General features: G+C 43.6%; 2 protein-coding genes across 5 annotated transcripts; one reads left to right on the top strand and one right to left on the bottom strand.

The window, feature by feature from the left end:
• The first annotated feature begins 2 nt into the window (after positions 1-2).
• On the top strand, positions 3-17,331 carry dnai1.2 (dynein, axonemal, intermediate chain 1, paralog 2). Of its 3 annotated transcripts, XM_056605550.1 has the most exons (21): positions 3-85; positions 277-490; positions 644-691; positions 834-932; positions 1,280-1,360; positions 1,713-1,839; positions 2,240-2,319; positions 2,548-2,709; positions 3,090-3,149; positions 3,285-3,413; positions 3,573-3,657; positions 4,032-4,149; positions 4,239-4,282; positions 4,881-5,137; positions 6,129-6,218; positions 6,378-6,465; positions 7,589-7,668; positions 9,683-9,831; positions 11,868-11,967; positions 15,484-15,669; positions 16,950-17,331. In XM_056605550.1, exons 2-21 carry the CDS (start codon positions 458-460, stop codon positions 17,049-17,051), a joined length of 2,118 nt encoding a protein of 705 aa, XP_056461525.1. In that variant the 5' UTR covers positions 3-85; positions 277-457; the 3' UTR covers positions 17,052-17,331. The 3 variants fall into 3 exon arrangements, with proteins under 3 accessions (XP_056461525.1, XP_056461524.1, XP_056461527.1); XM_056605549.1 differs by having other exon boundaries at positions 56-490; XM_056605552.1 differs by lacking the exon at positions 16,950-17,331 and having other exon boundaries at positions 56-490; positions 6,378-6,461; positions 15,484-15,573.
• Positions 17,332-25,103: 7,772 nt separating this feature from the next.
• On the bottom strand, positions 25,104-27,364 carry LOC130401647 (transmembrane protein 233). Of its 2 annotated transcripts, XR_008903862.1 has the most exons (4): positions 26,885-27,364; positions 26,270-26,404; positions 25,939-26,141; positions 25,104-25,710 (listed from the first exon to the last, which is right to left on the bottom strand). XR_008903862.1 is itself a non-coding variant. In XM_056605556.1 (3 exons), the coding sequence occupies exons 1-3, from the start codon at positions 27,059-27,061 to the stop codon at positions 26,130-26,132; spliced, it is 324 nt and encodes a 107-aa protein (XP_056461531.1). In that variant the 5' UTR covers positions 27,062-27,364; the 3' UTR covers positions 25,110-26,129. The 2 variants fall into 2 exon arrangements, 1 of the variants encoding a protein (XP_056461531.1); XM_056605556.1 differs by having other exon boundaries at positions 25,110-26,141.
• Between the last annotated feature and the right edge of the window lie 635 nt (positions 27,365-27,999).

The raw sequence follows: 27,999 nt of genomic DNA, 5'->3' as shown, positions 1-27,999 counted from the left end.
TACTTAACTTCCTATGAATTGTTTACGCCAGTTAACAGCCCCGGAGCGAGAAAGATGGGGACGCGACAAGAATAACAACGACAAGGTAAAATAAATATGGAGCTCTGAAGAGCAATTGATAGAGCAATATACGAAACATGGCACGAAAAGGAGGATCCCTCGATCAGAACTCTTCCTCTCTTGCATCTCGTCCTGAACCCCTGCCCTAAGCCTATGGACCTGAAAATCCCGCCCTCTCTATCGCCAGTAACGCTAATTTAGAGGATCCCGTTCCAGGCGTCCCGTGGTCAGAGGAGCGCGCCATGAAGCTGGTCGACATGGTTACGGTTGTACACACTCTGCTGGAGAAGAGCTCGCCGATACTTTCGAAGTGAATCCCCTCGAAACTTTTTCTTCCCAGTATTTGTATGCAGTATTGATAGGCCGAAGCATAATTGTTTCTTTATAATTCAACGCCATGCCCGTGCCAACAACTGTGAAGTCCAAGAAGGTAAGTTACGGTCAATAAATAAATAAAAAACGTTGCTAACCGTTGTGGACTGAATAAAAGATGTGGAAAAAAAATGATGGATATATATATATATTTAAACAAACATTGTTCTATTCCCTATTCGTGTAACATCATTTTGTCCAATTGCAAAAGCCCCCAGGTGCAGGCCTAAAGGTTGCTAAACCTGCCAGCAAGAAAAAGGTGAGTCACAACAAAGTAACTGAGCCATCATATTTCGAGCTCTACTTCTAGACTGCTAAATGTCTGCAAGGTCAAGGACACCGACTTACAGAGAAAACCTATGTTCCCACACTCATCGGTGAAACTCTTCTTCATTTGACAGGATGAAGAGGAAGGGGTGGATCAGGGGGATGGATGGGACGAGTGGGCCCAAGGAAAAGCTTTGATTAAGCCCCCAGACCAGCTGGAGCTCACTGAGGAGGTGAGGACAAGTTTCCCAGGGGATGTTGACTGATTTTTCATAAAAATGAACAAACAACCCTCTTAATTTATTCAAAGTATAATTTATTTATTTTAAAATATTTGTTATATTTTTCCGGTGGATTGATTGCAACTGAACATTTATTAATTTAATTGTATTCAATATTTATTTACAAGGACACTTGTTCACACTAAAATGTACATTGTTACTTGTTAATCGGTTAGTCATTCTATAAACAAGTGCTGAAAGTGTTGTGGCTACTTCTTTTAAATTATTTCCCAATCCTTTTCACTTTGTCTTATTCTTCATTCTTAATGTCCTACGTTTTTCCAACATGGCTGGAATAGGAGCTGAAAGAGGAATTCACTAAGATCTTGACTGCAAATAACCCTCATGCACCTCAGAACATCGCGCGATACAGCTTCAAGGTAACGACCTCTGAGGCTTCATATAGGCTTCAACATTTATAATGAGGCAAGATATGAAATTAGATATGTATTACAACAGTAGTGCTTAAGCTAAGTTACACGTTGATTCCTCTTACTCTTCCTTACTGTCTCAGTAAGGAACACAATTCTTTCCACCTTGGCTTTGAAAACAATTCATATAAGGCTAGCATTTGCTTTTATAAAAAATGACTGTTGATATATCCTGTAACTCTGACTATACCTTAAAGAAATTCAACATTATAATAATTATAATTAATAATATTTTTTTTTTTGACCACGAATCTCTATTAGTTCTCTATTCCTACATTTGTGGCTTGTTTTGTTAATGTAGGAGCGCTCGTACAAGCCCATCAGTAGTGTGGATCAGATGGCAGTTCACTTCGTCCTGGAGGGCAACCTAATACATGTTGACTCTGAAGAGGCCCGACGACAGAGGGCCAGACAGGACCAGACAGACGGTAAACACTGGGATTGGTTTCATTCATGTTTTATACTCTAGGAGCCATTGCTGTCCGCCTATGCTTACTGAGTAGGCTATCTACACAATTATACAAACGGAATAGGAAAATCTTAATTGTTAAATTTTTATGTATTTATAATTGAAAATCATATTTTATTTATATTTAATTTTTGTAACATGTTGCATTCAGTTGGAGTTTCTGCTCTGCCAACATTTACTAAAACCAGCGCTTACCAAATACTGTTTGGTTTTCTGGTGTAATACAAGATTCTAGCCACAGAGTGACACTATTGTCCTTTTGCAAAGACACATCCAGTCCTAAAACATACCAATCATACAAATAAATAAACGAAACTGCTTCAATACTTTCAAACAAAGGACATTTAAATTGTTTCCAGAGAAACCTGCAGCCGAGGCTGAAGCAGAGCCGGACGAGGAGATCCCAGAGAATCCCGTAATCGAGGAGACTTCGGAAATTGTGAGTTTTGAACCCCAACTTTATTAACTCACCTAAATGTTACCCACAATTTGAGGGTATATTCAAATTAGAATACAATGCAAGCAGAATATTAACTGGGGTTTCCAAACCGACGGCATCAAACATCGACACTTTGATTCAAAGATAATTATTTAACCATTTAATGGAAGGAAGATAAGGAACGGTCTGTGTGCCACTGTCTGAGATCTTCCATGTGTGTTAACCCAGGTAGACGCCGCGGCTGCGGAGGACGCAGAAGAAGCAGAGGTGTTGGGAGAGGAGGAGAGGCCTGACAGCGTAGAAGCCCAGATAGGCAAGAAGGAGCAGAAGGTCACTAACCAGTTCAACTTCAGCGAGCGGGCGTCCCAGACCCTGAACAACCCTCTGAGGGTAAGAAACGGTGTAACCCCAATAGTGGCACACTCACAACAGAAAGCTTACATGACAGCATGTATTTATAAATGAGAATTGTGTCATAGATAAACAATCTCTTCATTTGAGATACATGTCATGATAAGCTGTTCGCGTAAAGCAGCCTCTTCAGGTGAACGGTTGGGCATTGGGGTTTGACCCCAGACCCTTAGGCTCGGAGTCAAACCCACGCCCTATTACCACATACAGTACTTTCCTGTCCCTAGTAGGCTGTCTTGCTCCTTAAAGTGATCACAAGTCGTCACATGTATAGGATTATGCAAAGCTTTAATATTCCTCTATAAACATTTAAATGACCCGATGTTCTATTCACCAATCTTTTTATCAATCACCAATAGGAAAGAAGTTGCCAGACGGAACCACCTCCGCGATGTAACTTCTCCGCTACGGCCAATCAGGTAACGGTTATAAAACATAACGTCCACTCATGTGAAGTAGTTTGCCTGTTTTTCTTCCAAATTCCGTACCTCTATGGACAAGGTTGTATGAGTTAATTACGAGGCATTAAAGGGTGTCTTTTAACCTGTGTGTAGTGGGTGATATACGATGCATACCTGGAAGAGTTGGAGAAGCAAGAGAAAAACAAGGACAAACAGAAAACCTTTTCAGCTAAAAAAGAGGAGGACAAACTGAAGAAGAATAAGATGGTCACTGAGACTCAGGTAAATCATCTGCTGTGTCTCATGGTGGGTCCACCTGGATTTTCTTCGGAATGCAGAACATACTGTTGTGGAAAGGGATTTTTTGTTTGATATTGTGCATTTTATAATGTAAAATAGATTTTTCTTTTAACCTTTATTAAAAAAACATACTCTCCATAGAGTGATGATGTCACGAAGGTGGTAAAAGTGGTCAAGATCTTTGAACGGATGGTCAACCAAAACACTTTTGATGACATTGCACAAGGTAGGACTGCTCGATTATGGGAAAAATCATAATCACGATTATTTTGGTCAATTTCGAATCACGATTATTCAAACGATTATATTTGACTTTGAAAAACAGATATGTATCCAGCTGTTCTGCAGTTTCTATAAAAACATTTAATAAAATATATGTACACATAAAGATATCAAAAACTTGATTATATTAGTTTTGTGATCGTTTGACGCTAAAATCCAAATCGAGATCGAAATTCGATTAATCGCCCAGCCCTAGCAAAAGGTATCCTTTTGCTGTCATTCATCAAGCAGAATGCATATATTTTCTATAATTTTTTTTGTCTCATGTCTTTCTTTCATTTGTTTTCAATTCATCTTTGTCCTTCTTATCCGTTTCAGACTTCAAGTATTTTGAGGATGCCTCTGATGAATTCAGAGAGCAGGAGGGAACCCTTCTTCCTCTGTGGAAGTTCCAGTATGACAAAGCAAAAAGGCTCTCTGTTACTGCCCTCTGCTGGTCAGTTCTCATGATTTATACAACTGCACCTAGTTGAACAAGTCAGATAATTGATTCACAGTCATTAATGGGAGGCTTGTGGTCAATAGGAACAAGAGTTACCAGGACCTGTTTGCAGTAGGAATGGGATCATGTGAGTTACATTCAGGGTCAGACATCTTGTTTCTGGGGGCAAATGTTTCTAATTCTTTGCAACTGCAACACAGTTTTGACCCACATGGAATACCATAATTATAATACTACTACTACTACTAATAATAATAATAATCATCATGATCATCATCATCTGCTCACCTGTCTCTGTATATTATATTATATTTTCCTGGTCACACTTCTTCTCCCTCCTCTCTTCTCTCTCCTCACTCCTCTCTCCTCTCCTCTGTCCTCACTCCTCTTTCCTCTTGCCTGTGTCCGCTCTTCTCTCTCCTCTCTCCCTTCTCCCCTCTCCTCTCTCCTCTCTCCTCTCCCCTCTCTCCTCTCTCCTCTCTTCTCTCTCCTCTCTCCTCTCCTCTCGCCCCTGTCCTCTCTCCTCTCTCCTCTCCCCTCTCCTCTCTCCTCTGTCCTCTGTACCCTCTCCACTCTTCTCTCCCCTCTCCTCTCTCCTCTCCTCTTTCCTCTCCTCTCTCCCCTGTCCCCTCTCCCCTCTCCCCTCTCCCCTCTCCTCTCTCCTCTCTCCTCTCTCCTCTGTCCTCTCTCCTCTTTCCTCTCTCCTCTATCCTCCCTCCCACCAGACGACTTCAGTAAGCAGGGGCACGGCATGCTCCTGCTCTACACCCTGAAGAACTCTACCTGCCCCGAGTTCGTCTATCCCACCAGCAGCGGCATCATGTGCCTCCACATCCACGACCGCCTGTCTCACCTGGTGGCGGTGGGCTTCTACGACGGCTGCGTCGCCGTCTTCGACCTGAAGGCGGAGGAGGGAGGAGCAGCCCAGCCCGCGTTCAAGAGCACCGCCAAGGCGGGAAAACACACTGACCCTGTCTGGCAGGTGAGGAGAAGGGAGGATCCTCTGTATAGTGTGTGTATGTGTGGGTGTGTGTGTGAGCATGTCATGTGTGTGTGTGTGTGTGTGTGTGTGTGTGTGTGTGTGTGTGTGTGTGTGTGTGTGTGTGTGTCTGTGTCTGTGTGTGTGTGTGTGTGTGTGTGTGTGTGTGTGTGTGTGTGTGTGTGTGTGTGTGTCTGTGTCTGTGTCTGTGTGTGTATATTTGTGTGAGCATGATTGACCCTGTCTGGCAGGTGAGGAGAAGGGAGGATCCTCTGTATAGTGTGTGTATGTGTGGGTGTGTGTGTGAGCATGTCGTGTGTGTGTGTGTGTGTGTGTGTGTGTGTGTGTGTGTGTGTGTGTGTGTGTGTGTGTGTGTGTGTGTGTGTGTGTGTGTGTGTGTCTGTGTGTGTCTGTGTTTTTGTGTGTAGGCACGTGTATGTGTGGTTCTGTCTGTCTGTTTGTGTGTGTGTTAACCAGATTGCAGGAGATTGATGGTGTTGTTTAAGCTTGCTGACATCACTGTCATTTCTCACACAATTTACATACCACCCACCGCCCGGAATGATTCATTCATAGTCAATCTTATGCAGTATGCTGTTGAAAACTGCCAGCGTAAACATCCTTATAAAATATAGACATCTGAAGCGTTGTTTTTTTTTGCTTGTTGACAGCCATCTATGAACATGTCATCTATCATCTATAAACGTCCCTAATTTTACTGAAGGGCTTTCTTCTGTTACATTTTGGTTTTATGCTGTACCGATTCAAAATGCGAAAAATTGTCAATGATTTACCAGATGTGCTGCATGATTAGACAGACAAAGCATTGGCACCTACTTAAAGGACGATGGCCAACATTGAATAAAAGTTGACATATAAAGAGAGAAAGAATTAGAAAAAAATACTCACAGCTATCAGATATTCATTGACAGATCACCAAGCGATCATCTTTCATGATTTAAATAGTTTGTTGTCTGTTGTTGTTTCCCAACAGGTACGCTGGCAGAACGACGACATGGACAACAACCACAACTTCTACTCCATTTCATCCGATGGACGAGTGGTGTCCTGGACCCTGATCAAGGTTAACCAGGCGCACACGTCCATCTGCTTTGACTTGTCTCATGCGACTTCATCTGTCGCACCTTCTGATCAGTGATCATCAAGAAGGTGTGTTGCTTACCGGCGTGTGTGTGTGTGTGTGTGTTTGAGCACGGGTTGAGATGTGTCCATGTGCCTGCAGAACGAGCTGGTGTTCAGCGACGTCATTAAGCTCTCCTTGGAGGGGGCCCTTCCCGAGTGCCTTGAAGTGGTGGAGCAGCCGAGCGTGGGTAAATTCACACCTCGGACGCCCTCCATATTGACTCCAACGGCGCAGACTTCTTTAGTGCTTCCTAGTTTTGGCCCGCATTACAACTTATGGATTACTATGGTTAAAGGTCTTAAATGGGACGAAGTGGGAACGAAGTGAAAACTAATACAACTCAGTTTATTCCAGGAAAGAGTCTCCTATTATTGTTATTATTCCAAGTAAAGGAGGCATCCCAGGCCAACACTGAAACCACATTAATATCTGGAACACGATCCATCAATGGCAATTAGATAGCAGCCAGAGGTGGAGAGGCTAGTGGCGTAAGCATGCCCGATGCTCCATCAGATAGTGGCACTAATCTGTTGTGTAAGCACTCTATATGCTAGAGCTTTGCTGGTAGAAAATAGGTACGGAATGGGAACTCAAGTATTTAATATACTGCTAGAAATGTTCCAACAACAGAGGGGTATCCTCTTTTCTTTGACCTTTATTATTTTTATAACTATATTGGCTAAAGAAGCTTTTCCTAAGCTTCTTTCTTTTCCGAAGCTTTTCATAAAACGACTTTATACATATACAAATAAATAAATAAACTGTGAAATACAACTATCGACCAGATGTCGCAAAATGAAAAAAACATGATGACTCCCCCGCGGAGGTATATTTTAATTTCAGCTGATTAGGGCGATAAAAAACCAATAACATTATAGATGAAGGCGCCTAATAGATATTGTTTTTGGTAACAGTGGTATAAGTGGAATAAACCGCTCCGGGCGGTCCCGTTAGAGGAAGGTAATCTACCTCAGTGCTGGTAAGCACACATTTTCGTTTTACATTCTTTTCCTCACGCATAATGATGTGGTTAAGAAAGGAAACCTCATAAGAATACAAAAATCAATGGTCCCAAAAACAATATCCACATTTGAGTGGCATGTGGCTTACTGTTATTGATTAGACATTATGCTGTGTGCCATATGTTACCCACCCATGTGGCAAACAACAGCTGAGTATCGCCTTGGGTGTTAGTGGAACCAACATGTGCCAGCTTCACACCACACTCTGTACAAGACAGATATTGCCCTACTGGCAATCAATTCCAATCTGTATGTAAGTCAACAATGTGTTTAACATGTGTTTCACAGCGTGCGGTACCTCCTTTGACTTCCATCCGAAGATTGACTTTCTTTTCTTGGTCGGTACTGAGGAAGGGAAAATCCACAAGGTGAGTGGCCGCCAGGCTTCTCTCATCCCTAGGAGAGGATTAGTAACAATGTGCTGTGATGCTAGGCAAGGGCACCAAAAGCACAATACTGCCAACTATCTTAAATCCCTTCTTGCTATTCTGCCATGGCCTTTTAGGATGAGGTAGCTATCCTTGTTTATTTCTCATATTCCATAGCTCCTAGTCTCAAAGTATGCTGAAGCACCATAGTAATGGCATTAGGTTTTGTCGAGTCCACAGTTTGTCTAAACTATTTTTCACAATGTTGCTGCCTCAGCCATCAGAGGGTTAGCCTCAAATTAAGTTGTCCCTCGCGCACTACCCCTAAAGGAGATCGGGATCATCGCAAAAACTTTCTGCTGTCTTCCCGCAGTGTGCTTTTGAAAAATGGAAGCTCATTTTGTGTGCAGTGAAGTGCAGAAGAAGCTTTGCTGGGCTTGCACACAGGGGGGCACACAATGCCACCCATATGAGTGTGTGTGTTTTGTGATTGTGTGTGTGTGTGTGTGTCTCTCTCTCTCTCTCTCTCTCTCTCTCTCTCTCTCTCTCTCTCTCTCTCTCTCTCTCTCTCTCTCTCTCTCACTTTCTCACTCTATTCGATCCCACTCTCTCTCTCTCTCTCTTCGATCACACTCTGCTCTTTATATTCTCAATAGAGACAAATTCATATTTTACTGTGGATCGTTAAAGTCACTTTAGAAAGTCGCCAGTGCCTTATTGGTATGGGCTTAACGTTATTATACATAAAATAGCTACATAATAGAATAAAAAAAGATATATTGTATATATTCCAGTACACGAGCATGCACCATGAATATGTAACCCTGACCTTTTTACCGGCCAAATGTTAAAATGTATCTGCCATTGCCTGGGGGCAGGTGTACATTTATCCTTGTGTGCTTTTAGCCATGAAAATAAGTTTATTACTCACCTCAACCTAACTGGATAAGAGCTCTTTGGATGGCCCAGGGCCATATCTAAATGATTGGACATCATCTACAAGAGATAAGGGAAGCCATGTCTTAATTGTCGAGGTATACAAACATAGACACACACACACACACACACACACACACACACACACACACACACACACACACACACACACACACACACACACACACACACACACACACACAGACCGAGAGAGACATACACACAGTGAGAGATCAATGCCTCTGTGCGTACGTCAGGCCGCCCAGCTGCTTTGTGGCGTTATCTTTGGGGACCATAGCAGCTGGTGGTGGCTAGGAGACGCCGCAAGGAAAGTGTCAAAGTGCCCCAGGGCTAATATCCCCGGTCCGTCAGCGGCTTGGGAGAGCAACACCTGTCCCCGCAGGCTGAAAAGCTATTTGCTTGTGGACAGCTCAGCAGATTTATCTCCTCAATCTAAATCTGTAGCCGTCACCGCCGCGCCGCCACCGCTGCCGTGGCCGGACTAGAAATCTCAAAAAATGCCAGCCAAATCTGGATTTGTTGTCTGGGTCTCCGGTAATGAACACCTGCTGTCCCTGTCGCACCGTGGCCTCCGCACCAAACACAGGCAGATCACGACAACGGCGAAGCAAAATCAGTATGTCCTACTGAGGGCTTATACTGAGGCTGGTTGTTCGTCTTTGGTTCTTTCCTGCTTGTGATGTATTATTTATTTTTTATAATTTAACATAAATCTTTTCTAGATCTGGGACCATATTTTTTTATAGATTTGTCAACACGGTCACACATTTTCCTGGCAGTGAACAGGAAGCTCTCCCTTCCACATGAATGAGTGTTCTGGCTTAGACTATTTGGTCATTGGGCAGACAGCTTATATCCAAAACCACTTTTTTCAGATACAGTACTTTTGATTCAAGAGCTTGTGAGCAGTACCTTTAGTACCCTTTCAACATACACACACAAAGACGCACGCAAACCCAGGCATACACATGCATACCCACACAAACACCCTGTGTTCCTATTCCTATGAAGTTGATGTTTCTGCTAGTTGAGCTGCTCTGACCTCTGTGTCCTCCAGTGCTCCAAGGCCTACTCCAGCCAGTTCCTGGAGACCTACCAGGCCCACAACATGGCGGTGGACGCCGTCAAGTGGAACCAGTTCCACCCCAAGGTGTTCTTGTCCTGCAGCTCCGACTGGACCGTCAAGATCTGGGACCATACCATCAGGTGAGGACCACTATTGGATAATAGACTATTTGGAAGTGCAAAAGTTGGATCACAGGCATGAACACCATAACTCCATAATATATTTTCATCAGAGTTTTTGGAGGTGCCTCAGCTATGTAAAATATGCAGGATACTAAAGAAATGCTGCCATTTCTTGCCATGTGTACTGTTGGATCGCTTCTATTTATAGTGTCGGTAAATATAATTTATTGAATCGCTATTCCCTGCACACCACTTCTTTCTAAAAGTTGGATGTTGAATGGATCAGAGTGTAAAATAGTATGAAATGCTTAATGGAGTGCACTGCTTTCATTGAGCCTTTTAGGCCACTCACAGCGCTTGACAGCACATGCCTCACGGCCAGACAAGGATGAAATATTAAACCATTTGTCAATAGTCTTCCCATAACCAGTTCTGTAGAGAAGTTGTTCCAGTGCTGTTCCCTCGTCAGAAAGCATATTTACTGAAGGACTGTTATAGTCTGATCATCATATCATATCGCATGGTTGACCCCCATGCATGCCATCATTGTTTGGTTTACGCTAATCCACTTCCACATTCCATAACTTTGATCCGATTGGATGAACAGCCAATCAAGGGTGGAGACGTACAGGCACAGAAAATGTTTTTCCAAATGTATAATTTGTTGTATATGTCAGGCTCCCAGTGCACTTCTATCACACTGTATAATGTCAACTTAACCTTGTTAACCAACTAATTCACTTTAAATTGTAAGTAAAACCCAACATCCCCAAACAGTCTGCATTTCTTTTAACTGGTAGGCGGAATTGATTAAGAAACAACATAATACATTTTATAATGATAGCCAGCTCTATAAACAGGCGACATTTCTAACTTTCTCCATTCTTGGATTTAAATCCTTCCCCGAGGTAATGAATTCTAGTTTTTTTTTGTTTTGTTTTTTGTATATCTCTCCCTATCGTTCCCTTTCTCTACCTCACTGTAAGGCACAAAGACACACACACCGACTGTGAATAGTATTTTAAGAACCTCTGTAAGTACAGGGTTCAAAGGCGCTTAAGGAAATCCGCTCATTCATCTTCCTCGCAGGGCTTGTATCGCAGGGCGGTCCGAGCACAAAGGACCAGTTTGCAGCGTGCAGATTTCCTTGCTTGCGTATTGTCTGCCTGGCCACACGGCGGCTCTGATGTCTGTGGCTGAATAGCGCAGCTTGTATGGTGGGGATGGACCACATTCCCAAGGCAAAAGGTGTGCCACACATACAGGAAAGATTAAGGGAGGCAAAGAACAAAATGAAGAGAGAGTGAAAATCCCCTTAGTGGAGTACAGAAAAGGCAGTGATTCAGGGGATGTTCGCCCACACGTTTTAAAGTCTCGCTGGACTGAGCAGATTGATTTTCATTTCTTCCATTTACAGCCAAACAGACTGGCAAGCTGGATACAGCTACTCTCACATATGTCACTCTCTCTTATATGGGCTTTCAAAAGATGCATGCGCGCCCAAGCAGAAAATGATCATCTCTTGGAAAGTTGATCTGAGTGCTTTCGCCATTGGTGGTGCGGATTTTCCCTCACTGAAGGGCTTTGCAAAGCACCATATTGGAAAGGCTGAAAGGCTGATACGCAATGTTAGTTTTTCTCTTGTGTCTTTTCGAACAATAGACAAGCAGTTTATGGCAGTGTGTAGAGATATGGATACATGGGGAAACAGTGAACAGGAACGTTTTATCTTCAGTTCATTCAGCTTTGGTTCTGATGCTTTAAGGAGACTTCCATGTCCTTACGCCTCATAGCACAATTGCCTTAGTCATATTTTGGCCAATTGTGATATCTAACCTAACTCTTCTCTCTTGATGCTGCTGATACACTTCGCCACATTGGCTATATCATCAGCTAATCAGGGTGCTTTTTACATTCAATAATCACTATCTGTTTAAGACAGTTATTTGATTTAGGATTTTTTTTTGCTAAATACAAGATGAGATTTAAAATATGACTTCGGCAATTATGCTATGAGGCTAACGATGTGCTCCTTGTGTGTTTTTAATCTCCAGGACTCCCATGTTCACCTTTGACCTCAACTCAGCAGTTGGAGATGTTGCCTGGTCTCCTTACTCCTCAACGGTCTTTGCAGCTGTGACCACTGATGGCAAGGTAAGATCCATCCATAAGGAAATCGATTCTCAACATCCCTGACCCAAACCTTTCTACTGCAAAAGTCTCAAGCTCCAACCATCCTCCAATATATTTCCCATACTTCACCAATCATTTATAATATCTCCCTGATCTGGCATCCAGCGGCCTTACTATTTTCTATCAGATCTTCTGGGAGGAGACCACAAAGAGCCTGGGACGGAAACCAAAACCTGAAAGTTACGATTTGTTTCCTTTATCATTACGGCGATACCACTCTAGAGTATTTCTAGAGTGGCCAGTCTAGACAGAGATGGTACAATGGTGAACTGAACAGTGGTGTCGTATAGAAATGTTATAGATTGTCTTCCAACTGGCAAGGGTTTACTAGTGCATGCCGTGTTTTGCGCTTTTAGCCAATTACGCGCTAACAGATATCCGCCTCCAACCAAATGATTGGACGAAACAAATTTTAAGGGAAACAATGAACCGCCCCCTTCTCCAACATTTAAACTCGTCTGCCATCAGACTTAAGATATTAATAATTATTCATTCTAACTTTAGAACTCAGCTAATGCCTCAACTTCACCTTGACCTACAAACCACCCAGTCTGTGCCAGTATCTAAAAATAGACTAGTATCTGAGGCAGTAGTTACAGCTGTAGTAGAAGCGGAAGTGCTAGAAGTCATTGTGCTAGTAAGTAACTCGTTGTGCTATAACGAATCGTTTTTGACGGAAGCACTGCGGTAGCAGAAGGAGCAGGACTCCTTTCATCAGACCCATGGAGGAGTATGCTTGACTCAGCCGTGGTAAACCTGTCTCAGCTGTACAATACGAATCTTTCAGAACAGCCTTGGGTTAGATGAGTGGGTTCAGGAAGCGGTGCACTTTGTAAGCAAGCCATGTCTGACAATGTTGATTCCAAACAAGAGTGGTGTGTGTGCTGGAGGGGGCGCTGGCTTGTTTGTCCTTGTGTATTTCTGTCAGAACGACTGCCAGCTGTCCCCATCTGTTTTACGGACGTAATCACCGCCGGTCAGTCGCCATCAAAGTCCAGGGACTTTTCGCCTTGGCCTGTGTGCCAATTGAAAATGACAGGAAGGAAATGAAGCCTATGGCAGTGATTTGAGAGATCCGTGTGGGTACTTGTTCATTCCTTACTGCTTGTTCCACTCCCCTTCTCTCTCTCTCTCTCTCTCTCTCTCTCTCTCTCTCTCTCTCTCTCTCTCTCTCTGTCTCTCTCTCTCTCTCTCTCTCTCTCTCTCTCTCTCTCTCTCCCCATCTCCCTCCATCTATCGCTGTTTCTATCCATCTCTATCCCCCCTCCCTCCCTATCTTCATGTCTTCCGATGTTTCTGAAGCCGGATTACAAACAGTCTTCAGAGATGAAACCACCAAGTCTCTTTTCTCCTGAAAGACGTCTCAGGGGTTGAGATAAAAATCCTTCAACTAAAACCACAAATGCTTACAAGGCTTTCTCCCTAGCCCCAACCTCTTTGTGCATGAATTCTAGTGGAAGCATTGTAAACGCTCATTCTAAGTATGCACTCAATTATTGAAGGTGTGCAGCCAGTCACGAAAAAAGGGCAAATATTAACATACCTTATTGCATATGCAAATATGAAGAGGCATATGACACATAACGCTACAATGACGAACCCCCTAATACTGCATTTTTTGCAGTGAAGTTGCTGTTGTAGCTGTGTGGGGTTCAGCACTGTGTTGGTGGTGATGATGGTGACTCAGCATGCATCAGGTTCCTCATGATCTTTATTGGCCCCAGTCTGCACAGCTGCCTCACTGCGTGGTTTCACACACACACACACGCACGCACGCACGCACGCACGCACGCACGCACGCACGCACGCACACACACACACACACACACACACACACACACACACACACACACACACACACACACACACACACACACACACACACACACACACACACACACACACACACACACACACACACACACACCACTGCGTGAGAGAGTGAGTGTGTGTCTTTGTGTGATGAGAGATGATTGAAATAGTTTGTCAAATTGCCCATGCACATCGAGATGAGGATTGGGTGATAGCTTCAACTTGGATGGCTGATGTTCTGGGGATGAAACTGAAAAAGGGGATCAGAGCAGTGTATGCACACACACTACCCTCAGTGACCCCCTGTCCCTTGACACATCTCTGATAGTTAAATGACCATCATCAATGAATGTAGTACTGCAGTGACCTCACTGTACTGCCTATAGAGTACCATTAACACATTAACACACACAAATACCCAAACATACGCAGACTGGTCCACGATGTTTACAACTTAGCAGGAACTCTGATGATGAAGTGAATGAGCACTTTGCTCAGCTTCCTACGTGATAGTCAAAGTAGAACCTAAATATGGGTTTTGTTTGTTGAAGACAGATTGCTTGAATATACGTAGACTGAAAGCAGAATGCCTCTTATCCAGTTCCTTCTGGAAGAAACAGCGAAGCTTCCCTGTTTGCACTGCCAAATCACACACGCACACGCATTCAGAGACACGTACGCACACACATACGCGCACACACTGTGGAACCACGCGTTCTGCACCAGATGGTCAGCATCGCATCCCTGCCGAGGCCAGTGCTCTTTTCTTCTCTGCCTCTCTCTTTAATGCTGAACAGGATACTCTCTCTTTCACAGTGGGAGAGAGAGACAGAGAGAGAGACAGGACAGTCTCTGTCACAGAGGGAGGGAGACAGAGAGAGAGACAGGACAGTCTCTCTGTCACAGAGGGAGGGAGACAGAGAGAGAGAGACAGGACAGTCTCTCTCTCTGTCACAGAGGGAGGGAGACAGAGAGAGAGACAGGACAGTCTCTCTGTCACAGAGGGAGGGAGACAGAGAGAGGGACAGGACAGTCTCTGTCACAGAGGGAGGGAGACAGAGAGAGAGACAGGACAGTCTCTGTCAAAGAGGGAGGGAGACAGAGAGGGAGACAGAGAGAGAGAGACAGGACAGTCTCTGTCACAGAGGGAGGGAGACAGAGAGAGAGACAGGACAGTCTCTGTCAAAGAGGGAGGGAGACAGAGAGGGAGACAGAGAGAGAGAGACAGGACAGTCTCTCTGTCACAGAGGGAGGGAGACAGAGAGAGAGACAAGACAGTCTCATCTTGCACAGAGGGAGGGAGAGACAGAGAGATATCTCACTCACAGAGGGTAAAACCAAAAGAGAGACAGGATACTCTAGCAGTCACAGAGGGTAGGTGAGGCAATGAAAGATAACATGGGGTAGCTAGCACTATTAAAAAGTGGTTTCACTTTAAAAGTCTTAAATGCTCTAAATCATTTATAGTCTTTCTGCAGGTGTTCAATGGTATTTTTTTTTACTTTTATTGTTAATTGGTTTCCTTTATTTTAGGAAGTGTGACATCAATCCTAAATGCAGACATTATTATTAGAAACCTGTTGACTCAAACCTGCCAACATTGCATCCAGCGAACACACTCCTGTTATCCATCTTTAATGGCGGGCGGGTTCTTGTTTGGTTCAGGTTCATGTCTTCGACCTGAGCATTAACAAGTACGAAGCCATCTGCCAGCAGCCCGTGGTGGCCAAGAAGAAGACCAAGCTCACACACATCGAGTTCAACCCCATCCATCCAATCATCGTAGTGGGAGACGACCGGGGCTACGTCACCTGCTTCAAGCTCTCGCCAAACCTCCGCAAGAAACCCAAGGTAACACTGTGATTTATACTGTCCTCTTACAGGGACAGCGTTAAGGATGCTTATGGTGAATACACAGGCAATAATGTGCAATTCAGACACAGGAAGACATGTTTTAAACGCGAAGGAAACAATGCCAATCTGTGTATTTGGGACAATGACACCTTGGAAAGAGACATTTTTCTGTGGAAACAGTAGTTGGTCATGGTTTATGTGGGATTACTATTACGTGGGCTTTTTATTGCTAAATCACTTTTCTCAAGAAAAGTAAAAAAACAAAATTGCTCCAACAGACTGCGAATAGACCATGTATGGCCATTTCATTAAATAACATAAGCACTGAATGAGTCAACACACATTCTCAACATGGAAGATGTCAAGGCAGTTTCCAAACTTCCCAGACTATCATGATATTTAAAGTTTGATTCAGGGTGGAGAGTCCGCAGCCACGTTGTGACTAACACGAGTGGCTTGTATAAAATTCGAAGCGAGGCGATGACGAAAAAAATGACACGTTTAGCTTTTGTCGTGTTGTTGATGAGTCATCAACATGTGTTCCGTTGCCACTGATGATGGTGGTGGTTAATACGGTGGGTAGCGTAGTCACTGTGGGCAACCAGGGTCGAAGGTCAGTCGAAAAAAGCAAGTGAACAGCTGAATCATAACTCACAGAAAGGCTTTCCAGTCTCTATTGCTTTAATTTGTGTTGGTGTAGACAAATGCAATACTTTTTGCTTCATAGTTTTCCTGAATGAGCGAAAAGTACTTCTTCTACTTATCCTTCATTCAGGACAACGATGAAGTAAAAAAGACTGCATTGTAAGTACTACTAATTATACTACTAATTATTCAACTATTTTAAAGTGTAACTGTTCCGTGTTTAACTCACAGATTATTAAAGCCCATATTGTTTAATATCTTAATATTATTTTAATTGGTAAAAAAAACGTCTTCCTTCAACAACGTGACCTACTTTGGTGAGAAAACCAACACACTCCATTCTTCACACAATCTTGCTTTTTCCGTCACTATGATCCAAGGATAACGATGTTTTCAACATGTCTTTTTGTGTGTGTGTGTGTGTGTGTGTGTGTGTGTGTGTGTGTGTGTGTGTGTGTGTGTGTGTGTGTGTGTGTGTGTGTGTGTGTGTGTGTGTGTGTGTGTGTGTGTTTTGGTGTCTGTCTGTCTGTGTGTGTGTGTGTGTGTGTGTGTGTGTGTGTGTGTGTGTGTGTGTGTGTGTGTGTGTGTGTGTGTGTGTGTGTGTGTGTGTGTGTGTGTGTGTGTGTCTGCAGGAGAAGAAGGGTCAAGAGGTGCCCAAGGGTCCAGAAGTGGAGGAGGCCAAGATGGAGAAGCTGCTGAGTCTGCTGCGGGAGCCAGATTACAACTCAGCTTAGAACCAGGACCACCCGGCACCACCCAGGACCACCAGGATTACAGTCTAGAGTCCCATGGGAGAGGCCACTCGTTGCCCAAGAAGGGATCAATAACAAAGTGTTCCAAAGAAAAGAGAAAGAAAGACAAGATTTGGAAAAGGGAGCAAAGAATATATTTATTAAAAAATGGTATTGTTCATTTATCATCTCTCCCGTATCCCTCTCTGATTTGCCTCATATGCATATTACTGAAAAATCCATGCAGTGGAATCCAGTAGTTATTATAGTGTCATGCTGCAGACAATCCCACTTATATGTCTGATGCTTAGATCGGTTCAGTTCTATATTGTGAGTTGGGTGGGCAGAGCATCACAGCAAACACAAAACATAGGACTCAAATTGAAGCAATTCATTTCTCATTAATGGACCGATAACAAATCAGTGGCCGCATAAGTCATGGGAAGAAACCCAGTATTGAGGAAAGGAAAAATGTCCATATGCCGACAATAGAGTGTCTTTTGACTCGCAGCTGCCCATCTATTATTCTTCTGCTCGCTCATCCCACCCTTCATGGCCTGTCATCCTTCAGCGCGACTGGATCCCCTGTGTTCCATCTGCGGCTGTAACTCCATCTCCATCAGCCGTCCGCCCTGTTCGGTCCTCAACCTCCTCTGATGGTTCCCCTCATGCGGTCGGGGCGCCTTAACTCTGAATCATTACTTCATCTGCCCAACTTAAGTTGAAGCGGGAAGGGCTAATCAAATGTTCTCCCCCAGACGGGGTGGGGGGGGGGGGAGGTAGAACTAATGACTGTGGCCGTGAGGCATTAGCGGGAACCGGGGGAGAACCGGGTATCCGAGCATTTTCAATTATAATAAGAAAAGTATAGATGGCACAGAGTGGGGCTAATGTATGTTGGGTGGTTTTCCTTTGTTTGGTTGGACTCTGTGTGTGATTGGATACGATGAGGTTATCTTAGGTTACACAATTGTAGTTTGTTAACATCAAGTTTGCATTGCTGCAAGTGTGGGTGGAGCAGATCTATCAAGTAGTGCTTTGATCGAATCATTAATTATAATTAAAGCATTATGACAACAACCCTAGCGGGTGACAGGGCCATCACAAGCATCCGTTAAGTACCTCAAACATATCAAATCATTGGCATACAATTAAGTACTTAACACATATAATTGACAAAATCATTAATGATGCAACTCATAAACAACAGCCATTATTGTTTGGTTTCACAACCTCCTAAGCGTCCAATACGTGAGCGGCGCGGTGCGGAGATTCAGGAGCTGAACATAATCAATGCACAACATGGAACAAATGTTCCAATCATCTTCTGCAAAATACCCTCCAACCCTCCTTAGCTTCCATCACCAACGTCGGGGCGGTGTGACGTCCATCACGTCGGCAGCTGACGTGGGCGTGTCCTCACGCTCACTTCACTCTTGAAGTGTGAGTGGTCCATTATAGCCCGTGCTAGAATGAGACGCCAGCACCCGGGTCGGCTTGAAGAGGACGCACAGCTTCGCCGTCGGGCCTCTTCAGTACTTATGTAACACCCTCAGCCCACCCGCTACGCTCCACAGACCCCCTGTGTATGAGTGGCTGTGACACACACGTAGACACGCACACAGGCACGCGTCATGCTGCCCCAAGTCACTGCTCCTACCCATGGAAGAAGGATTATACTGGGCCTTTTTCTTTTCTTGCAGAAGTATGAAATAAGAGGTTAAATATAGAACACTCCAACTGCCAGGATTTGCATACTGAGCAATTTGTCCTCTCGGTTTTCTTTCTCCGGCAGATCCATGTCCACCTCTCTGAAGCTTGTGTGCATTGAGTAGTAAGTAGCAGGCGGCATTTTGTCTGCCTTTATGTTGTCATCATGCAGGAAATTAGTACTAGGGATCAATAGCTACAGGATAGAAGCTCATCTGACATCATGGGTTCTCTCCTGTTGTCTACAGCCGACTGGGTCAGACAAGGACATTGTCTAACCCTAAGCTTAAACAGAATTATTGCCGGTCCAGGCTCCACACAGTCAACCTAGTAGCTCCCTTCCCTTCCTGGCTCTGTCCTTCCCTCCTCCACCATGTAGGCCGCCTTAAGGCCGACACACCTGCGGGTGTGAAGCCGGCATCGCGCTCCAGTCAGGAGGTCAGTAGGTATTTGTGCTCGTGCCCTGGCTGGGCTTCTCTGTCCAGGCTAGGCAGAGCCAGCACGGGCAGCCTCTCTGGGTTGGATGGCACTTTGCAGGCTTGGTAGAGGACAAGGAAGAGGAGCAGCAGCAGGAGGCCCACAAACGCGTTGCAGGCTATGGCCACCTGGGCAGCCACGGAGAGTCCCGCTGGGGCGGTGTCAGCTGACTCCATGCCGGGGGTACAGTTGTGAGCATCCAGCTTGGAGTACGCTTGACTGCAACAACAACAATAACATTGACAAGGGAGTTAATTCGATTCTGTGTGTTCCATAAAATATTTAGTGCAATGATGGGACAGGAGAACAAAACAAGGCACAATCTCGGGTATATGGTCCTTTTATTGCAGGTATTTTGGGTGAAAGTGCTTCTTTAAGTGTAATGTTATTCTAGATTAGATGGGAACTCAGTTGAATGGTATGTGCAATGTGTATAAATATATATACACACCTTCACATAACGTCTCGGGGGGGCAAATGACCCTGTAACACCCCACCCCCCTGTGCCCCCCCCCCCCCCCACGTGCCCGGACCCCTTATTGAGTAATTCTTATTTCAGTATACATAATTACTTTGGGCTAACGGGACGGTCCACTGACTTGTATTGCCACAGTCTGACCAAATTGAAACACCAAAGTAAGCTGACATATTAAACAGTCTGATTCGGTTGGGTGGATAATGCTGATTCAAGTTCGACAACAAATCGATTTGTCACTTCACTGAGTGTCGCTGGAAGGGGAGGGGGGACCGGGATGAGTGGGAAACATGCTGTCACCATGGCTGTTTTTTTGGTTTGGCTTCGATTCGGGTGATCGTTAATCCTTTTCAACCTTGTAGTTCTGCTGCTTTGTTGCTCACACATATCCCATCTGCATTAGATGGGATTGAGATGAGGTTACACCTCTCACCACATCCTAGCCTATCACTTGTTATGAAGTTATGAATTTATGAGTGTGCTTCTACTTTGCAGGGCAGAAAGGTTCAATTACGAGTGAATGGGTGGTGAGCTTAAGGAAACAGAAATCCTAGAAGAGAAATGCATCCATAAAAGAGGAACAAGAGGCCATCACCACAGACACATGTGACATCATAACATGCATGACAGCTGGGAGACCAACCCACATCACACAGCCTTGGGAAAACAAAATCAGATTTTATTCCACTGTCTTTGCATATGGATATTTGTATGCCTTTGCATGCATTTGTGAATATATTGGTTTGTCTGCAACACAAACATATCTATGTTTGTTTGTCGACATATTGAGCTGACGATTTGCTCAACCAAAGCAGCACGTACTTCAGCAAAGCATGATTGTCACATTAGTAATTCTGTGAGCCGATACAAGCTGTTTTAGCCTCAATCAGGGAATAGTTATGTTGTTCACATCCTGTTCTGATTGCATGTGAATAGTATAACCGTGCAATCAATGTTTATATCAAACCTGACCATGAAACGTTATGTTTTTAAAATCATTTTTCAGCCTGATCTAAGATTTGGACTCATTAACTTGAGCAAATGTGAACATATCATTATCAAGGGAGTAGATGAAGGGGAGGAACTCATTAAAAAATGCTGTCTCCTTGCAGGTTTTTGAGTAGAGCTATTGGTAACCTGGGAGGGGATTAAAAGATTATCCACTCGGCAGAAAAAACCTGGCAGTATGAAACGTCTGTGAGTGATCAACTTGGTAAAATATTTAGCCATCTAGGTGTAGTGTGTATTGAATCCAGGAATGTGAAGGCCTGGAATCCTGATGTGCTTGTGGATGTTTTTGTGGATTCTGAAATTACAAAAAGACTGCAGAAGATTACCTATGATGTAAATACTGAAAAAAATGCATAAATAATTGCCTACAATGATGCATGGTATTAAACGTGTTTTTCCTCTTAATTCCTGCCAGGAGCAATAAGGTCATAACAGAACCACCGGCCCCAGCCGTGGCCCCCAAGTGTAAACACAAACACCGCTGCCCTTGCAGCTTGCTGGATAACACAATTTAATATATTGCTTTGCAACACAAGTAATAAGCAGCACAAACATAGGGCCGTGCAAGGATGCAAGCGTGTGCACATTCAAACACATACACTGACATTCCAAGGAATCTCATTTCAATTGGGCAGTGCTATTTTCATGGACGTATTCGTATCAGGGAGCAGGCTACACTGCAGACTTAACTGTGATGACAAAAGGTAAAAACTAATAAGGTGCACATAAAAAATAATAAGGTCAGCGAATATCTGAGGTGACTATGAAATAAAGCTCAACCTTTCGGGTAGTGCGACTGTGCGACCGATAAAAAAAACATTGGTCTTTGCCTCAGAGGGAACAAATGAGGAACAATATTCACGGATATTTATTACGAGGCGTCTCCCCCTCCGAGGATCAAGATCTCAAACTCATAACAGCGTCTCTGATGACTCGGGCTGCACAACACCGAGGAACGGCTCAAAGATTGGATGCCAAACTCCTAGCTTTGCTCTGCAACAGCAACACGTCAACGCATACATTGTGGAAACAGACGGCGTATAACGATAATAGTTTAAACTTAATACAACCACCGATACTTTTACACTGAAGCTTTTTCCCGTGCAAGCGTAGGACTACACAAATACCAAAATAAAAGTTCCCCACTTACCTCACAGACTCTGCCCACAGTTGCGGCTCAAGAACCAAAGAACAAAATCCAACCCTTCGACTTTCATCTACAATAACACTGGGTATTCAATTCATTTTCCAAACAGTGGTTGTTTTATAGCTTACTTTCCCCCCTCTGGCTCAAAGCTCGCTCTCTCTCTCTCTCTCTCTCTCTCTCTCTCTCTCTCTCTCTCTCTCTCTCTCTCTCTCTCTCTCTCTCTCTCTCTCTCTCTCTCTTTCTCCTCTCCTCTCCTCTCCTCTCACCGTACAGAAGAAACAGAAGAAACACACAAACACTCATTCACACGCACACACGGGGCTGAGGATGAAGACGAGATGTTACTGCGCGCCGTTCATGAGGGAGTTCCACTATAGCGGGGCGACGACGAGCAGAGGGGCGGTGCTAGAGGATGTCACCGGTGATATCAAGCGAACTGAAGAGGAAAGGGAACAACAGCGTGAACGTAATTACACGGGAAGAACCGCTGCAGCCGATGAGTTGCTGAGCTTAGCTGGGCTGAACTGGGAGGGGGGGGGGGGGTTGTTTCTGCAGGGAACAAAACAAAACGACCTGTCAGACAAGACAATTGCCTACTACTACTTCCAGCTTGTGTCCCAGACAGTGTGTGAAGTGGAAGCAGTCAAACTCATTATTTCTGAGGTTCAACACGAGGGGGGAGATGAGGAAGCAGGGAATAATGAAGGACTAATTGAGATTGCCCCCCCCCCCCCACACACACACACACACACACACACACACACACACACACACACACACACTTTGTAGGCCTAGTTTTTCCGGGACATCTGGAAATAGAAGTAAGACGAAATGGCTGAAATGGGGCTCCCACAGCGTTAATTCAAGCGAATATTCAGTTGCAGTAGATATGCTCGGTCTGCTACTGACTAGTAAGGTGTATTTGCTGCTGATGATGCATTGCTGCTACTCCATCACTCCCATGGTGGTCCCACTGAGGGAGTAGTCATCCGTGCTTTAGGGGTGAGCAGAAGGTCCTATTTATTATTCCTTACTCCACCAACTCTTTTTTGTGTAAATAGGCCACACAAAGCTTATCCAAGATTATTTCTGAAGGGCCTGTAGGGGGTATTTGAGTGAACCCAGGAAAATCTGATGATCTAACTTAAAGGTGTTTTTTTGTTTAGCTTCCGTGTTGAGCAACTCTACCGCAGTAATCTTTGTGAATAATGCAAGATGTCCTCACCGAGGCTAGTATAGTGACCATGAGTTCGAGTCCAATCAATCCAGTTCTGCAGCTGCACCGCTCCACAAACCCCACGGAGGTCCATGGGTACGAAATCCAAAAATCAATTTTTAGTGTGAGCTCCATATCCGTTGATTTCCAATCCATTGAATGGATCTTTGTTCAAATGAGAACAATCAATAAAACCTCCGTGATAATTCCAAAAAGGTATTAAACACGGAGCAGTGAAAGAATAGCACTTGCACTGTATTGTTGTTGCAATATTATAGGCCTACTGAAGAAGAGATTCTCAGGCCAAGTCAATGACATGTTATTTGTAAAGAGACCACAGTATCTGTAGGCCTATGTGGTTTAACTGGTATCTCCTCAATTAATTAACATTTAAACCCCAAAAAATTGTTTATGGCTGGTTCATCTCAATCATCAGTACTACAATATCGAGATTGTGAATATGTGTTTTCAATAATTGATGTCATACAGTGTGAATGACATAAATGATTGTAAATACACATATCCAAAAGATCGATTATGGGATTGTTGTGTCCCACGTGGCCTGGTGGTGGCACTATAGAGCATTTCTGCAGCATGGTCACGGTGATACCTTCATTTAATAGCAACATGTTTCATGTGTCCATGAAATTGAAATTAGCAGGGATATTCACCAATCTACATGATGGATGGCTTTGCATGGATTAGTTTAGATGGCCATGAAATGAGAAATTAGGATGATTGATTCTTTATTTGGCAAAAATGTACTTCCAGTGGCTTACAGCGCCACTATCTGGATGAGATTTCAATATTTCAAACATTGATAAAGAAGGAAAAAGTTGGATGAGGAAGGGAATGAAGTCGATAATGATGAAGGATGTAGGATAAAGTCTCATAAATATGTAATAGCAAGAATGACATTGCCAAACTAACAACCACAGTTTCCTCCTACAAAGCATCCAGCAGATGTATTACTTTATTATCGCTAGTATTCGTTTATTGCTTCATTTCAATAATGAGGTTTGAATTTATTGGAAGAAATTCTTGTTTACTTGCAACTGCACATATCGTGTGTAAACCTGCCCCTATCTATGTCCCTAGTGTTGATAAGACATGTCTTTGGTCTTGTTCGAGGGTCCATCTGCTATATTTAGAAGGGGCTATTCTATGACATATCAAACTACCACATCTCCCTACCTAGCAGATGGCTGTTCTCAAACTCAGTAGAATATCCCTGTAATACCAGAGGCTGCAGTTTCAGGGCCGCACTTCTAGGAATCTGCTTTTCTCCTTTGACCGCACTCCTAGCACTCTGTGGTTCTAGGGCCCTGATGTTTGCCTTAATGAAGTTGAGAAAGGCCAGTGCATTACTCCTAGTATGCCGTTTATGCAAATGTCTACATTAGTAAAGGTGTATTTATCTGGTTAGATGGTTAAGTTTAGGTATTAGGTTAAAGATGCTGTTGTCTTTCATCACGTCTTCATAAATTATACTTCAGTTACTCATCTGTATCCAAGGAAAAACAAACATGTGTCTCACAGGTAGACGTTGAGACATATTATGAGGTGTCACAGTAAACTAGGGTCCTAGTTTTGCAGTCCTTGTAGTGCGGTGCTGGAACTGCACCTTCCAGTGTTGCAGCAACATATTACTTCTCAAAATGGGGAAGGTCCTTAGGGAGAACGCACTCCTGCACCTCTCGGGCTATAGCCCATGGCCGTGAAAACTCCAACCATGGCCCTGCATTGAACATCTCAACTATCTAAGTTCTTCAGCTGCATTGAGGACACACTATCTTCAGATATATCATCTCTGTATCCGGGTGCATTATGCACACACCAAAACATATGATTCCAATAGCTTTTCTGAACTCTGTCCAGAAAAGTTGTGGTTGTTGTTGTTAGAAACTCATGCAACACTAAGTTTTTATTATTTTGACACTGCTAAGAATTTCGATTCTATCCTTTGCGCAGTCTCCCTTTAAGTTGCTTTGGATAAAAGCGCTCCTAAATGCTAATGTAATATAAACTTTAAAAGTGTTGCATATATATCATTACATCTGGGTTAATATGGAATAGTTAAAACAAATGTAAAATATGGATTTGTTGCATAACCACTGATGGACCCTATGACACATGATTTCATCATCCCACTGTTTGGAGGTCGATGGAGGAGTCGTAGACGGTGACCAGGCCCATTTATTATGAATGTGTGTCACATTTACAGACACTCAGAATATATAAAAGTTAAAACAGTTCTTGCCACTGAATGGATGTAATTTCCATTATCCAGCTCACACGATAATTTAATCAGAATATATAGAAAACTTTTATTATGCCGGAGCACCATGGTTAGTTAGAGACGAGATTGACACAATCAATGATTAGTACATTCCTCATCATTTTGCCTAGACTAGAAATGACACATGATTTATATTATATATTAGTAGGATGAAAAATCCTGTTCTGGGAGCCTAGTTTTCATTTATGCTGTTTGTTTATCAGATTTACAGTCTCAAGTGCTAATATTACATTTAGTCCTCTTTCCCCAAGACATCAACCGGGGGGAGGAGGAAGAGGCTTTGAGAAGGGAACATCTGAGGGATTCTCCATTCCAGGGACCACCATACTGGACAAGTCCAATATGGGTTGGGCGGGTAGACATAAAACGACAATGCAAAAAGCAAAATTATGAACAATTCTTGTGTTCGAATTTGTAAATGAATTGTGAAAGTATGTGACAATTATTTGGCAAAATGGAAAAATGAACTGTGAAAGAATAAGAAAATGGATTGTGTATTCCTGATTAGTAATGAAATGAAATTCATCAAAACAGTGCCACAGAATTGTTCCTCACGGCTTTGTACGACGCTTCCTTTATTAACCAATTACTGTCCCGTTGGTTCTTTATGTGAGGTGTACAACTTCCGTATCTGACACATGTCCCTCCTTCAGCAGAACTCCCCTGACACGCCACCAGTTCATCCGGAGGTTCTCTTTGTATGCAGAATCTCCTTTCCTCTCATCCACTCTTTAAAACCTTGTCCCCTAGTAGTCAAGCTGTAACAGATGGAAAACACATCTCAACCCGTACCAGGTGAACATTCACCAACAGAAATATAGCGAATGGCACACTGCATAATATTCAAATGTATCTCAATGTCAAACCACTGGAGGCAATGGCTTACGTTGGTGAAATGAACCCCGCAGATGGCGACGATGATGACAAGGCCGATGATGAGGGAGGCGATGGCCACAAAGAAAGCGTTCCTTCCCAGGCGCTGGGACCCGTCATAGTCTCCGTTATAGTAACTGTACCTGGACTGGTGCCAACAGCAAAGGGATACGCTGTTCAATACCAGGTCTGACTGTCTGTCTGTATCCAACTAGCCAATCAATTGAGCCATAGCACAGGCATATGTTATTCGATACCTGATATTTGTCGGACTACCAATAGATCTATAAATCTGGATTCATCTTTAATCGATCAAGCGATCTGTCCATCTCTAGTCATCACACTATTGACTGAGGAGACATGAGTCCCTTATGTATGTCAAACACACAGCGTGCACAGTGTGGTGAGGACAGAGCTTTAGTTCCTCCCTTCAGTAGTACACAACATTCCATGTCCTGAGGGACACCACAGGATATCAACAGTTGTTATTATGGTGGCCTTATTCTCAGAGAATTTAATCATTGTGACATTATTCGACTGTCTATTATTCTACATTATTCCAATATTCCGATGACACGCCCTGCAAATGCAGGTCTAGGTCCGTGGCGATGGCGTTGTTCGTGCTTACCATGATTGAGTAGACCAGGGCTAAGAGGTTGATTGGGTATGCTGGACAGAAGCAGGCGAAAATTGTCAAACAAAGGTAGCTTTTGAGCGGAGGCGGGGGCTGCTGCTCTCCCACTGAAACACCGTCCAAGAGGTTGATGGAGCGCTTCACATCCGAACCAAGGACTCCGCCAGGCATCGTGGCCAACAATGGAAGCACAGTTCAAGATCGGAGTTAGGGGCTGAAAAAAAAGACTCCCGAAAGGAGAGCAGGAAAAGAACCGCAAGCCACCAGAAATCAGCAAAATCCTCAACAAGGAGAGAAAGACGATTCCAAATGGGAAGGGCCCGTGGGTGAGTCCTGTGAGGGGGACCAAAGCGAGCAAGGCTTCGCTCTTGACTCTCTGTTGCATAGAGAGCCGTTCTGTTGTGGTGCTGGTGGCGCTCTCTCTTCCATAACCTGACCAGTGTGTGAAGATAGTCTGCCACAGGGGGGTAAGGAACCAGAGCCAAGTGGTCAGGGAAAGGGAAGAGATCCCAGACCCCGTTGGACCCTGTCCAAGCTATCGCTCCCAGGAGAGGTGTGAAGTATCAGCCTCTCTGCCAGGTTTCTTCACTTGCGCCTTACGAAAATCGGAATATCCCCTCAAACGCTCCTGACTTCAGTCATACAAGAAGAAAACATTGCAGATAAGTAGTTAAGACATTCATAATTATTCATATACCAGATATCTTTGGTCAAATTTACTTTCAGGTGAGGCTGAGGACAATCAAAAGCATTAAATCAATGTTGACACATCCATAAAATGTAAGTGCTGAAAGTGTCACAAGAAGCTTTTGTGGGTCGCTGGTAGTCAAGGGCATAAAATGAAATGTTCTACATAAAACACTTATGTGCTCTTTAAAGCACAGCTTTAAGGTCATAATTTTCACTTTATTTTTAGTCCGTTATTTTTGGGCTTATGGTTTTGGAAGATGGTTTTATCTGTGTAGGGGAAAAAAACATAATTTTCAAAAAACGACACAAACCAGACAATGCTTTAGAATAATTTATTAGGAATTTTAAAATCGAAATTTCCAAAGAGGAAAAAAAAACAACATTGTGATAAAGCTTGGTATAAAACAGCCCCAAATGAT

The sequence above is a fragment of the Gadus chalcogrammus genome, chromosome 13 (assembly GCF_026213295.1).
Source record: "Gadus chalcogrammus isolate NIFS_2021 chromosome 13, NIFS_Gcha_1.0, whole genome shotgun sequence".
NCBI classification, from domain to species: domain Eukaryota; kingdom Metazoa; phylum Chordata; class Actinopteri; order Gadiformes; family Gadidae; genus Gadus; species Gadus chalcogrammus.
This window is presented reverse-complemented; position numbering and strand designations above follow the sequence as displayed.